The 14,405-nt window shown below is 39.0% G+C and overlaps 1 protein-coding gene and 1 pseudogene across 2 annotated transcripts in view; one reads left to right on the top strand and one right to left on the bottom strand.

Moving 5' to 3' along the window:
* The window catches only part of LOC146367892 (dynein axonemal heavy chain 8-like), a 42,512-nt pseudogene extending 38,612 nt beyond the window's left edge, over window positions 1–3,900 (top strand). Inside the window, exons 85-93 of the transcript XR_014797554.1 lie at window positions 4–159; window positions 1,269–1,385; window positions 1,479–1,583; window positions 1,682–1,842; window positions 1,946–2,102; window positions 2,182–2,334; window positions 2,744–2,933; window positions 3,150–3,271; window positions 3,397–3,900. The product of XR_014797554.1 is annotated as a dynein axonemal heavy chain 8-like (transcript). The remainder of the gene's footprint in view (window positions 1–3; window positions 160–1,268; window positions 1,386–1,478; window positions 1,584–1,681; window positions 1,843–1,945; window positions 2,103–2,181; window positions 2,335–2,743; window positions 2,934–3,149; window positions 3,272–3,396) is intronic.
* A 1,357-nt stretch (window positions 3,901–5,257) lies between these two features.
* Window positions 5,258–13,559, bottom strand: LOC146367891 (retinal homeobox protein Rx2-like). The gene is made up of 4 exons (XM_084913495.1): window positions 13,340–13,559; window positions 12,374–12,825; window positions 8,434–8,690; window positions 5,258–7,580 (listed from the first exon to the last, which is right to left on the bottom strand). The coding sequence occupies exons 2-4, from the start codon at window positions 12,654–12,656 to the stop codon at window positions 7,140–7,142; spliced, it is 981 nt and encodes a 326-aa protein (XP_084769621.1). The 5' UTR covers window positions 12,657–12,825; window positions 13,340–13,559; the 3' UTR covers window positions 5,258–7,139.
* Between the last annotated feature and the right edge of the window lie 846 nt (window positions 13,560–14,405).

The following is a 14,405-nucleotide window of genomic DNA, read 5'->3' as shown; positions in this document are numbered from 1 at the left end:
TAGTCCTCCATCAAATTTACTAACGATCCACCCCAGGGAATACGTGCTGGCTTGAAACGAACATTTGCAGGAATTTCACGGGAGCAGTTGGAAGTATGCAACCTGCCCACGTGGAAGCCCTTGTTGTACAGTGTGGCCTTTCTCCACACTGCTGTGCAGGTACTGTCCAGGTTAAGATAATCAGTGTAGCTCCTGACATGATTCAGGCCAGAATAATATACAAATTTAAGGATCACTGACTTTGAGAATTCTTAATTGAGTGTGTTATGATAAGTGAGAATCATCACTCTGAATTCTAAAGGCACACTAGGGGAAAACTGGTTGAAAACCACACCAGAATTATTGAGCCTGTGTGCAGTCAGCTTGGGATCTTACAGTCTTACATCAGTTTTTTTTAATTGAATTGGGTGAAGTTGGAAATTTCATGCAATCATGCAAAAAATGCGGTGATATCAGGTTATACAGAAATTCACATGAATTAATTAATTTAATTTGGCATTAATTACCATCAGGAAATCCCCCACAAAAGTTAATGTAGTGTCTGCAGCATGACAATTTAACTACAAAATGACCCTCAGTAACCTATTTTGACATAAGAATACAGCTAGATTACACACTGATTGCAACATTTTGGCAATCTACCTGAATTTATTAATTATACTGCAGTTATTTAAAAACCTTCACCAGTCTGTCAAAGTTTAATTGCAGTTACTCTGATCCTGATTGTTTGTTAGTACGGTTTATTTATATAGCGCCTTCCAAGAACAAAATTCTCAAAGTCTTTTACATTTTCAGAAGTTGATATAAACCAAATTAAAAATAAAAACTTTAAAAGATAATGCTAAATAAAAGCAAACGTGCACAGGTGATTTTAAGTTTCTTTTTAGAGATATCAACAGTGTCCAGAGATCTTAGTTTCATGGAAAGCGAGTTCCAAAGCTCTGGGGCCATAATCACAGTCACCTTTTGTCTTTAATCTGGACCGAGGCACAGCCAACAAGCATTGATAAGGTGACACCAGAGATCTAGACGTTATGTTTGGTTGAAGTAATTCACTGATATAGGAAGGCATCTGACTGTGAAAGGCTCTGAAAGTGATCACCATATTTATAAATTAAACCCTAAACTTCATTGGGGAGCCAGTGTAACGAAGACAAAAATGTTGTCAGGCAGGACCTTTTAGAGGACCTGGTGAGAAGCCATGTAAATTGATTTGGTTTCATATTTTTAAAATTATTTATTTATTTATTTATTGCTTTGTTTTTAAGGAGCGACGCAAGTTCGGACCATTGGGTTGGAACATACCTTATGAGTTCAACTCAGCTGATTTCACAGCAAGTGTTGAATTTGTTGAAAAGCACTTGGATGACTGTCGCTACAAGAAGGTGAGGATTCATCTGGGACAATGTAAAAAAGAAAAATGAGTTCGCATCGTCTGCCCTCACTTACCAGTGTGTGGTTTGTTTGTTTTTTTCCAGCATGATGTGTCATGGGTAACTGTGCAATACATGCTAGCTGAGGTGCAATATGGAGGAAGAGTCACAGATGACTATGACAAACGCCTGTTGAAGTGTTTCTCTCGTGTAAGAATCCCAGTTTTATGTTTGTTTTTGAGTTACCTTTCACTGATGAATAAAGGTTTATATCCTGGTTACTCTGCATTTTGCATTTCTTTCTGCAGGTGTGGTTCAGTAAAAAGATGTTTGATCCAGCATTTTGCTTTTACACGGGCTATAAGATTCCTGTGTGCGAGACAGTGGAGGAGTACATGGAATATATTCAGAGTTTGCCCACTGTGGATTCACCCCAGGCATTAGGACTGCACTCCAATGCTGATATCACGTAAGGAGAGGATGTGGTCATCATGAAACATTGAATGCTTTGCTTGTAATTGCTGATATAATTGCTAACCACGCATTTCTGCTCTGTAACGAATATTAACCAGGTACCAGACAAACGCATCTGCTGAAGTGCTCGACACAATCACAAATATTCAGCCCAAGGAAAGTGGAGGGGGATCAGGAGTGACTCGAGAGTCTGTTGTTTATAACATGGCACAGGACATGTTGGAGAAGCTGCCTCCTAACTATGTACCTCATGAGGTCAGTTTGTCTGTTCAAATGCTTTTTTGTCACGTTTACATGAACTAAAATATAATGGCTGTCACTTTGATTGGTTAAGGTCAAAGCGAGGCTCTTGAAGATGGGAGCGCTTAACCCAATGAACATCTTCCTACGTCAGGAAGTAGATCGAATGCAAAGGATTATAAGTTTGGTGCGCATAAGTCTGACAGACCTGAAGTTGGCCATCGATGGCACTATAATAATGAGCGAGGTAAATTTACTTTTCTGTTCAAATATTAACATATATAGCGCTTTACTAGTCCCTAAGGACCCTAAAGCGCTTCACACATCCAGTCATTCACACACTGGTGATGGCAAGCTACATTGTAGCCACAGCCACCCTGGGGCGCACTGACAGAGACGAGGCTGCCGGACACTGGCAACGGGTGAAGTGTCTTGCCCAAGGACACAACGACCAAGACTGTCCAAACCAGGGCTCGAACCGGCAACCTTCCGATTACAAGGCAAACTCCCAACTCTTGAGCCACGATCGCCCCGCCCCATTTATGGAATCATTTTAACTGTTAACTTCAGAAATGCCTTATTTTTTTTACACATAGTGATTAAACTATACGATTAAATGCACTTATGAAGTTTTAAAGTCTGTACTTCACTCCTAGAACCTGCGTGATGCCCTCGACAATATTTTTGATGCCCGTGTGCCAAACCTGTGGAGGAAAATCTCCTGGGAGTCTTCCACGCTAGGCTTTTGGTTCACTGAGCTCCTGGAGAGAAACAAACAGTTCCACAGTTGGGTGTTTGAAGGAAGACCAAAAACATTTTGGATGACAGGCTTCTTCAACCCACAGGGTTAGTTGAACCTTTGAGCATTTTACTGGTATCATATACAGCCAATGAGAAAACAAGCAGGACTCCTGATATCGATCCCTAACACTGTACTTTGAAGCTAAATGAAGATAAATAAAACCAGCTGTCAGTCTGTTGAAAACCTAAAAATGTTACCAACAACTGGGAATAAACTCCTTCACACTGATGCTAATCCTGTCTTTATTTGGATGTTTGCAGGATTTCTGACAGCCATGAGGCAAGAAGTAACCAGAGCGAACAAAGGCTGGGCTCTGGACACAGTCACACTCAACAACAAAGTACTCAAGCACACAAAGGAGGAGATCACAGCCTCACCAACAGTGAGTTAAAATGCAGTGTTTTCAGAAAATTGTGAATAACAGGCAATTGACTAATAGATTTTTTTTTTATTAAAGAGAGAATAAAATAATGGACTATCCTGTCATTGACTGCCTTTCTTCAACAGGAGGGAGTTTATGTCTATGGTTTGTACGTTGATGGTGCTGGCTGGGACAGAAAGAACACCCGTCTCATCGAGTCCTCACCCAAAGTGTTGTTTACACCCTTGCCTGTCATTTACATGTTCGCTGTCAACTCCACTGCCCCTCCGGATCCTGAGCTTTATGTGTGCCCCATCTACAAGAAGCCAAAGCGCACAGACCTGAACTACATCACAGCAGTGATGTTGCCTACAGTCAAGTCACCAGACCACTGGATCCTGCGTGGGGTTGCCCTGCTCTGTGACATCAAATAAAAAACAGTTGCTTATCTTTACTAACATGTAAAAGTGATAAAAACAGAAATAATTACATTTCCTGCAGAAAAGCATACTCTTTTAATATAGATGGAGTCTTGACAGATCCTCCTAGTGGTGTAAAATAATTTCATCTTTTTCAATTTTATGTTTGTGTTCTGAGCTGGGTAGTTAGTGTGGGTGACTTAAACTACATGTTTACTTAATAAACTGATCTCTGAAATGAAATAAATAATCAAAACTTTGGTCATGTTTTTGTCTACTATGCATTTTTTTTATATATGATTAGAGAATTAAAATAAGAAAAAAACTAGTGATTACTTTTGACTTTAAAACGTTTATTTCGATAAAGGGTGAAGTGTTGTTTTATTTTTCTTTGTCATTATTAAAAATGGTTATTCAGAAGAAAAATATCATTCTGAAAACTATAAATACAGCCATGCAGGTCTGTGAGACAAAGCAGGGAGCACTGTTTGAGAAACTTATTTTCAAAGTGAAGACAGCAGCAAAGACAAACAACTGGCGCCAGTGATCAAGCCCCCTCATCCTCTAAGGGATCTGCAGTTTTGTCTAGAGGAAAAGGGTGTCCCTTTAAAAAACGTTCTTAATCAAACCCAATTATTTCCGCTCCTTTCCCTCATTATTTCCACCGTGGACCACGTCCCGCTAGCCAGCTTGTTAACTAGAGCCTGAGACTCGGAGAAGGTCATGCTTGGCCAAGCAAAATAACACAATAATTTGTGTAATGAATTGCTGTTTCTGAGTGTGTCTTGGACATATTCTGGGATTTGCTGCTGTAAGTCTTTCTGACAAAGGTGTGGTGAGAATTGGTTAAGGCTAAATATAGCATAGACAGTTTTCATCTGAAGTCATTCTACTGCTTTATTGTGCTTAACTACTAAGGCATGTAAATGGTATTAGTTTATTTGCACTCTAACTGCAAAGCAGACCCGTAACAGAGAGAGACTTTTGACTCCTTATACTGAGCCCGAACACCTCTAATAAGAGGCTTTTCTAATATCTGACAATCTCTGATGGCAAATATCCTAAAAATAATGGTTGTGGAGTTCATGGTGTCTATCAGACAAGACATATCAGTGTGGAGCAAGTGTAAGTTTGAGCCCATGCAGGGCGCTGCTGTGTGGACTGCATGTTGTTGGTGTGCTTGCGTGAGATTTCTTCAGAAGGCCCAGGACATTCTTGCCAAAGAGGTTCTTAATCACAGGAGTTTTCATCCAGATTAAATAAAGGTTTAAAAGGCATTGTTGCAGAGTACTTGGATGCATAATAGCCCAATCATTGGTCCCAAAATAAACGGGGCAGTTAAGCCACCTAGGCTACTGGCCACAAGGGCTCAATACAGCTTGAGCCCTTGTGGCCTTAGCGTCCTGGCAGGCAGGGCCCCTGACACCCCCGGTTGGGCCTGATGGAGTGGAGCTTCATCTGCCTAACAGCCTGGCAAAGTTCCACAGGCCTGCACGAGCACAACAGGCCTCCGTCAGGCCAGCTCTCTCGGTCACATCTTACATGGCCTATTGTACACCAGCACTCATTAACAGTACAAAGTCATGTTGGTGGCTAATGGATGCGTGGAGAGAAAAACAAGGTCCACAATCAACAGTTGTGCTCTGTAACTTTATTCTGGGTCTTGCATTTGGAAAATAAAAGTCACGTTCCTAAAAACATAAAGGGGTTCGAAATATAATTGAAAACAGAAAACAAACATCTTCAAACGTTTGTGAAATCTTCTTTTTCTCTTTGGTTTTATGATCAGGGTGATCACAAAGAGCAGCAAAGCCTGTAAAACTGACTGTTGATGGTGCTGTTTCTCAAGGATGGGATATACAGACAATATTTGTGAATACTTCCCTCATAACCTTACTTATTAGTATTACCCTTATACATGTATTGCTAATACAGTACTTTTGACATATAGAATTAAGCATATTTAGGAGTCTTTGCAAATGCCATAAGAAGCAGAAGGAAAATTGAGAGGGAACATTTTTCCAGTACCCTTCAGCATTGACTTAATGCATACATGTCTCTGAGCCAAGTCAGTAAAATATTGTTTATTTGTGGTCCAACAGTTACATTCAACTCTTCTAATTCCAAGAGATAAGAGAGACTTCCACCACCCATTAATCTTTTATCTCCAACTCCACCTGACCTAAGTGAATATTTAGTCAACATTCAAATAATGAGCAGACAAAATGGATCAACATGAAGATGCAGTCATGATTAAAAAAATATATTTTCTGTATCAATTAATTAATATTATAATTGTCACATTTTTAGAGCAGGGGCCATGTAAACCAGAGCTCAAAAAAGAGTTTTCAGGGCCATTTAGGGCACTTTGTCTATGGCTGAGAATCCAGGGTTAATCGCTTTAAAAGCAGTAATTAGGTGTTAAGAGGTGTGCATGTCTGTTTAGATTAGCCTCCAAGATAGATTACGCTACATGACTTACGATAACCTCCCCCATCAGAACTCGGTGCTCTTCAAAAGCCCATTAACACTCATATTCCCTATAAAGACTAAACAAAATTGATATTAGTGGAAAACTGGCTTTGAATGCAAATTTTCACTTTCTTTGCAGCAACTGAAAGAAAAACATCAAACTAACTAAATTTACAATAAAACAGAGGAGCTCTGGAGCCCTTTAACAGGCAACTAATTGGTCATAGTCACTTCATAGGAGCTGGGAAATCTTATATCGAAATAACATATATCATTAATACCTGTACATAATGCATCCATAAACAGTGACAGTGTGTGTGTTGTAAAATATCTTACCACCACAAAACAGTCAGAACAACTCAATTATAAAATCTCAAGTATGAATTTTTCATCACGTTGTAGTACAATACAAAAACATTGCTACTTCTGACAACATGACTCTATGTATCATCTCTCATCTCAGTTCAATAGAGATTCACTAAAGGTTTACAAAATGAATGATTACAAAAGTTAAACAAGAGTCTGTTCAAGAACCTGGCAGGGATTTAATTGTATTTGTAGGGTTAAAACAAGGGTCGCTGAAACTTAAATATATTTTAAAGTGATTTTTTTAAATGGTTAGACGTTTGTTAGACATAAAATTGATTTAAAAAAAATTCTTTGGTATCACGTGTCCGCGTCACTGGAACACGAGTCAAACGCTTTAAAGGGAGTTTGTAAACATTAACGGAACATGTGGTTACATTGTAACCTCGGTTCTCTGAGTGAGAGACTATATCTCCAGCCTTTAGGCTCGGAGACACATTCCGTTCACATCTCCACAGCTGTTTTATTGTCAAGCTGTGGGGCCTGACTGGGCAAGCCGGAGTGTCTTAAAGAAGTATCCGCACACCCTGACAAAGGGGAATCATTTCCCCTACATATGGAATATGTAACAGAGTGGAGAGATAGTCTTGATGTGATAGAGAACCAGCTAAATCAAATCTGTCTGCTTCACATCACATGTGCTGCCAGGTTTTATCCATTGACTGAATGTGCTCTTTGGCCTTCATCCTGAGTGCTGCAATGCTTGAACTCCTGTCATCCTCCGTTGGGTATTTGTCATTGAAGCTGGGAGGACACTGATAAGGAGGTGGCCCCATATGTGGCTGCATACACTGGACCATCGTTGGTGGGGCGTTAAGGAAGCTTTGACTTGGATAGGTGGGTTGCAGGCTCTGAGGTGAACCCATGAAACCTGGAATGGTATGCATGGGTGTGGCACTGGAAATAGGTGAGGTCAGCCAGGGATCCAGCGGCATTGGATTGGCTACTGGCCCCACGTTTGGAGTCATCGGTGGACGGCTGAAGGATAGCATGGAGGAATCATGGAGCTTCATGGTTGTGGTGTCCATCTTTTCTTGACGTCTCCACTTTGCCCTTCGATTTTGGAACCACACCTGAACCGAACAAAATGATATGAAATGGGATGATGCATGGACAAGGAAGCCTTGAATTACATTAGCAAGAACTAAAAAATTAATAAAATATATCTTGGAGACTATGGAGGCTGCAAATGTATTTTCTAGTAATAACACAAGTTGGTGCAATATTTTTTTCTGTGTCTGTGTGCACAGTATTTGACCTAAAAGTGGACAATTGCTTTCCGGGCAATAGTGAACATAAAGGGCATTAACAGTTAAATGCCATATGATTGCATAGTGAAAAAACTAAGTAAATCCTTAAAATAGATTCTGAATAAAATACAAATTTTTTTTACTACCAATAGCTGCACCTTTTGCAAATGACATCGTGCCTTTCACTGAATTTTCCCTTGCAGTAATCCCATAGTAACAGATGCTTCCACTTAAACCTGTAAGTCCGTGCCTTCTCTAATCTAAACAGAGACTTTAACTGACTTCTGCACGGGCCAGGTAAATAGTTGTAACGCTGATTCGGCTTTCCAAGAAATGGAGTCAGGTGTACCAAAGCCCATTAATCATGCCAAAGAGTTTCAGGCAATATGGTCATCGGATCATTAGCTTTGAATAATGAATCCTCCAAGAAAAAGCACGTTTGTTAAAAGGTGAACAAATAATCTTCCATATCAACACCATCCCACTCAGGTTCCATATTACTTTTTTGATTTTTTCTAACCCTTCATTAAACACAAACGGTTGGTAAATATTCATTTCTTTCATGGATTTCTGATGGAAGATTGGTAAACACTATCAATCAGTCCCTGTGGTGTTATTTAGGTTGTGAGACTATCTGGATGACATGTGCTTATATCTTCATATACATTGCCTTTACCTGAACTCGAACCTCAGGCAAGTTGACTTTCATTGCCAGCTCTTCACGGCTGTAGACATCTGGATAGTGAGATTTCTCAAAGGCTCGCTCCAGCTCATGAAGCTGATAGGTGGTGAAAGTGGTGCGGTTTCTTCTGTGTTTCTTTTTAGCGTGCTCTTCATCTTTAGTGGTCTCTGGTGATCCCTCAGCATCATCTGCCTCCTTTTGCAAGTTGCTCATCTCTCCCTCACATTTGTCACCAGAGAAAATGTCAGATTCTAAAACAACAACAACAAAAGGACACAACCGAGCAGTGAAACTAAGATTTTAAAGTGCTTTGATGTTTCGGCTTAAATTGCACACTACTTAAATGTCCAACATTTGTTATATATTTCCACTTTATGGCAAACAATAATAAATGGTCTAATTGCCCTTTGTTATTTCAGTCATCAGAAACCGAGAAAACCTGATATATGTAAGATTTTTCTAATAAGAAGTGAATACTTTGGGGGAAATGTTTTATGCATTATTCTACCACCAACTAAGAAAGTGAAATCTTTTATTAGCTTCCATGTTAAAACAAATCAATGATTGAAAACTCTTTTCAAAGCCCTTTAAAGGCTTATGAACCTTAGGGTGGGTTAGGGCTAGGTCTAAATGACATCATGTCTTTCACTGAATTCCTCCCTGCAGTAATCCCATAGTGACAGATGCTACCAGTTAAACCTGCAAGTCCATGACAACTGGCTTCTGCACAAGCCAGGTAAACAGTTGTAGTGCCGATTGTGCTTTCTAAGAAATGGATGTAGAGCAAGGGAGTCATGTGAGTGATGTACCAAAGCTCATTAGTCATAGCAAATCGTTCCACGCAATATGGTCATGGATAAAAAGTATCTTTGTTCTAAAAGTGCACGTGAGGAGAAAGTGACTGCTTTTAGACAAATCAAAGAACAGTCTTCCAAATCTTTCAATGTAGGTTGCTTTCTTTTTTATGTTTAATTTAACAAACCAACTTGCTTTTCTTCTTCTTTTGGCTGCTCCCTTTAGGGATCCTCCACCTCCACCTCACCCTGTCCCTAGCATCCTCTGTTGTCACAATTTTCACCTACTCCTTCTCTGCATAAATGAATCTTCTCTGTGGTCGTCCTCTTTTCCTCCTGCCTGGGAGCTTCATCCTCTACAACCTTATATATAGTATATCCACTATCACTCCTCTGCACATGTCCAAACCATCTCAGCCTTGCCTCTCTAAAGTCGCGTCCAGTCAAATCAACCTGAGCTGCCAAACTTTAAAACTTATTTAAAGGGACTCGTGTTTAATGCACATTATAGTAAACCCTACATTAAATATTAAAACACAGTTTTGAGGTACAAGTTTCAAAGCTGGTGCAGAACTACTGTTTGGCTTTGGAATTATATTTTTAACTTGCAGGGATAAAGACTCACAATAAAGATATGTAATAAAATAGCAGTTGCACAGAAATGTATATTCGACCATGCTTTATTTCATCCTTCATATACAGGATTTTTGTGTGTGTCATCTTTTACAATCCAGAATTCAACCTTTGTCCACAAAATGTGTATGAAATATGTATTTTTGTCCAGCAAACAGTCACACTGAAGCATGGCCACTGTAAATATGGAGGTGTCTATAATCACACACAGTTTTAACTCTAACTCTTTAAAGTGTGCAAGGCAGAAGAAATTTGTCATTTGTCATAGTTTTTTTAAGCTAATAAGTTGTCATAAAGGAACCCTCAACAAAAGCCAGTAGAACCATACTACATATCAACCGTTTCCTTTGTTGTCATTCAGCTCGCTGCTAATGAAATAAACAGCTCTGTCTCCTGGGAAAGACCAGGGCGACACAAATCCTCTTCAGTCAAGTCACTGTCAGATACAACTAATTAAATCTTTATCTTTGGTCCCGATAAATGAAATCAAGCTCTTTTCTGTGCTAAAACCACAATGAACGATGTGCTCTATAACGATAATAATTCTTATTCTTGGAGATCTGACTCGTGTACATCTCTATTTTAAGTTTTAACCTCTTAAGCCCAAATGCCCCCTGATACGGGGGCAAAAGGCAGAAGATCAGTTAGGCTTGGGGCTTAAGAGGTTAAAACATCCAGTTAAGTCGCCAGTTAACAACGTCCAGTTGTTTTTCAATCGATGTGTTCTAAAAAGTGTTATACAAGTGAAGAAAATATAATATATTTTGGGGGCTATCCTTTGTTTTATATTAGTCTTTTTGTTTTAGTTGTATTTCTTATTTTTCCTGTCTGTGTAACTGTCACGGTTCTGGGTCCGTTGGACCCAGTATGTTGAGTTTATTATGTTTTGGTTTAATTTTGCATCATGGATTGTTTTCTTGTTCTCTTGTGGTTGTGATTATTATTATTATTATTATTATTAGAGTTTCATGTTTCTGTTATCCATGTTTTAGGAATTGTGGTTTCATGTTTAGTTCAGGTTCCATGTGTCATTCTGTCTGTCTCAGTGTCAGGTCTGCGTCTTGGTGTAGTGTTCTCGTTCCCTGTTTTATTGTGAAGGTCTGCGTCTCATGTGGGTGTGTTCAGTTTTACCTCTGTCTCGTCTTGTTGATTATTCCCAGCTGTGTCCACCACCTGTGTGTAATTCCCCTGTGTTTCTCTGTGTGTATTTAAGTCGTGTCCTCGGTTATTGTAGTTGCTGGTCCGTCTGTGTATCCGTCATGTGTCACCCGTGTGTTCTCCCTGCTGTCCATCGTTAAGCTCCTCTGCTCGTTCTCATTCTTGTCCAGGTTTGTGCTCTGTAGTTTAGTTGTTTCCAGTCTAGTTTAGTTCGTGCTCCATTTGCTGTTTGTCCATATTTATTTTGTGTTCAATAAATCACCCGTACACCTTCACGACTGCCTGCGTTTGGATCCTCCTTTTCCTTTTCCACACGGCTCTTTTCACTCGCCGTGACAGTAACCTGTTTATTCATACACATAAACTGTGTATTTAATTGTTTTTCTATCTAGTTGTTCTACAGCACTTTGTAATTCTGGTTATGATATATGCAGGACAATTAACTTTATTCTTAAATACTTATTACACTCAATTTTAGTTAATTGACTAAATACGCTGATGTTGTTGGCTTGTCGGCCTCTTATTTCAAACTGGTCCCACCTGCCTTGCCTGTATCGACAGGCACTACTTTCATCCTCAGAAGGTAAAGGAAGAAATATGGCAAACTGGATGCTCTGCTTTCCAGTGAGATGTACCAGTTACTTTACAAGTAAAACATAATAATATGTAATCAGTTTTTGTGTTAGTAGCTACACCTGCAGCCAACAAGTATGAAGAGAGTAAGATAGCTTTCTTTCTTGTTTAAGTGCCGAAGTGAAAGTAAAGTAAAATTATGTAAAAGACACTAAATGTATTTCACATCTTCATTTTGTATAAAAGAGCGTTAGTCAAAACATACAGATAAAATTAAACCACACCATCTATTCATCTATGTATAATTTTTGCTGATGAAACTCAGTAGTGAGCAGTTTAATTTGGGTGCTTGAAGTTATTTAAACACTTGGGCTAACTTTTGAATTTGATGGGCTGTAAAGTTTGGAGTAATGCTTATTTTTCATCCTTAGCATGTACACAAACTTAAATATTACAGTACAGTAAGTATGTCAGTTACTTTACCACTTGCCAGAACTTATTGCATCTTATTGTTAAATAGCTTTGCATGAGGTGCAAAACTAGTGTATTTAAACAAGTTGTTTCAGAAAAGCAACTCAATTAACATGATGGCTTAAAGCTCCTGAGCACTGATACAGAAATGTGTGTACTATGTTTAAACTGGATGTACAAGATCTTAACAACCTTAGTACAGGTTTAATTCCACTCTTTAGTCGGTTAACAAGAAAATCCCCTCAATGATTTAAACTGAGAGGAAAAAACTTCCTGGTTTTTATGCCTTTTATTAAAAGACTCACCATGGTAGGAAGAATTTTGGGAGCTGTCTCCGAGGTCTGGTAGGTGAGTGTAGTGGTCCGATGGGACCATCTTTTCAGGATCCTGAGGGTTTGCTCCATTTGCTTTCTGGCTTTCATCACTTTCTGCTGAATGGAGTAAAGGGTCCTGGTCTTTAGTGAATCCCAGTATGACATCGATACTGTGAACCCTGCCTCCGGCACTTGACCCAGCACCTTTTGCCATGTCATAGTTGTCTAGGCAACTATCATCCACTATTCCCAGGGTATCCATTGACAAATGCATTCGAACCTTCGGAGACACTGTCTCTTTTTCCTTGTCAGAGAAAAGCAAAAGGCTACCAAGTGAGACGAGGCAGAGCACCTGTTGTTCTGCTTCACACAGAGCAGCAGAGCAGAATTTTGTGGAGTGTGCAGGCCGTTTCCACAAGAGCAAAGCCAATTCACATATCTGTCTGCAAAAGAAATAAAAGGAAAGAAAAAAAAAGACAAAAATGTAAAGTTCTGCACTTGAAGGTAATTTAACGGTTTGTTATTAGTCTTGATGGACTTTACGGGAGCCCCAGTTTGCTCATCGTGATCCTTTAGTTTAAAATGAGAGCAGGAGTCCCTATTGGGAATATTAGCTTCTGGTAAAAGTTGGAAGAATTATGAATTAATTCAGTAAAAACTATTTTACATAATTAAACAATTTGAGTGAGTAAAATTTTCTTCTTTTTTTTTTTAAAATTGAGCCGATTCTGAGTTTACACTGATTCCCATTTCTATTGTAATGTGATTCAAGTTTGTCAAATAGGAAGGCAATCAGCATGGTTAAGAATTTAGCTGGATACATTTTGTGATTGCCTTCAGGGCACAAAAGAGTGAATTTAACTCATCTCATGCCTAAATATAAATCAGCTTTATAGAAAGTGTTTATCAACATATTTGAAAGAATGCATAGCGAGAAAGTACATAAAGTAATCTTACCTTCCTTCGTTCTCCTTCCACAGGCTAGGCTGCGTACATGACGTCTCTGCAGTCCGTAAGTAGACAACTGACTCTAACAATATCTACCGTAGGCATTTGTTACTCCCTGTTAAGTCCTTGAAATCCCCTGCAAACAACTGAGCAAATGACCTACTGCTGAAGTTCTGTGCAGAAAGAACATGTAACATGTCTCCCCCGACAAAACTCCTCCTTAACTGCACAAGACACCAAAGCTGGAGGTTGAATGCTAGTAAAATCAAAGAGTTTAAGAGGTTTATTAATTGGAATCCTTCCCCTTTAAGAATGACTGACAGTTGTTTTCTGGTCAAGTAATTGCTCCAAATGTGTCCTGCATTCAGACCACAGAGGGAGGCCATTGCTAATGAAGGCTCAACAAAACTTTCTTTCAAAAAATCTATTGTCTGAAAGATAATGGCTTGTACTGAGAGTTTTTCCCCCCTACTAATCCCTTCATTATAGACAATATAAGAGAGGAAAGACACAGAGATAGACTTCACTTAAATGGCTGCACACTGTAAACACGTAAAATAATGTTTCATTCAAGCAAGTGAAAGATTTTAATCCTCACACTACTCATTTTACTAGGTTTGATAAATTAAAATGAAAGTGGATTTAATCACATTACATTTTTCAAAGTGGAATACACACTGATATATTGGGTTCAAATATACATGTATACTATAATCATTGCAATAACTTTTCACTGTCTTTTTTTTTAAAAAGCCAAAAAGGCAAAAAATAGTGATCTAAGTAAGGGGTCGCACCCCACTTGACAAATAATTAAGTAATTCATGCTTGAGCAGTCAATTTTTCAACATAATCCATTTCACTCCTTTAACTTTTTTAGCTAAAAGGTTTTCTTCAGTACCATGTTTGCATTTCTCAAATCAACACATAATTGACACATAATCTTGCTGATCTGCTTCTGATAGTACACAGTGGATTTGGATTGGTGGCACTGGGTATTTCATTCTACAGCCTGCAAGATTCACCCGTGCCAGCTGGCACAGCCAAAGCCGTAGATGCTACAGTAGGTGTTGCAGAG

The sequence above is a fragment of the Perissodus microlepis genome, chromosome 18 (assembly GCF_051167445.1).
Source record: "Perissodus microlepis isolate ML-2025 ecotype Zambia chromosome 18, ASM5116744v1, whole genome shotgun sequence".
Taxonomy (NCBI): Eukaryota; Metazoa; Chordata; class Actinopteri; order Cichliformes; family Cichlidae; genus Perissodus; species Perissodus microlepis.
This window is presented reverse-complemented; position numbering and strand designations above follow the sequence as displayed.

Bases quoted from the DNA above. Each gene is read 5' to 3' on its own strand.
- LOC146367891 (XM_084913495.1), bottom strand. From the start codon at position 12,656: ATGCATTTGTCAATGGATACCCTGGGAATAGTGGATGATAGTTGCCTA. The intron at 8,691-12,373 runs GTGAGTCTTTTA...TTGTTGTTTTAG, and splicing joins CCAAAATTCTTCCTACCATG to AATCTGACATTTTCTCTGGT. The intron at 7,581-8,433 runs GTAAAGGCAATG...TGTTCGGTTCAG, and splicing joins TGCCTGAGGTTCGAGTTCAG to GTGTGGTTCCAAAATCGAAG.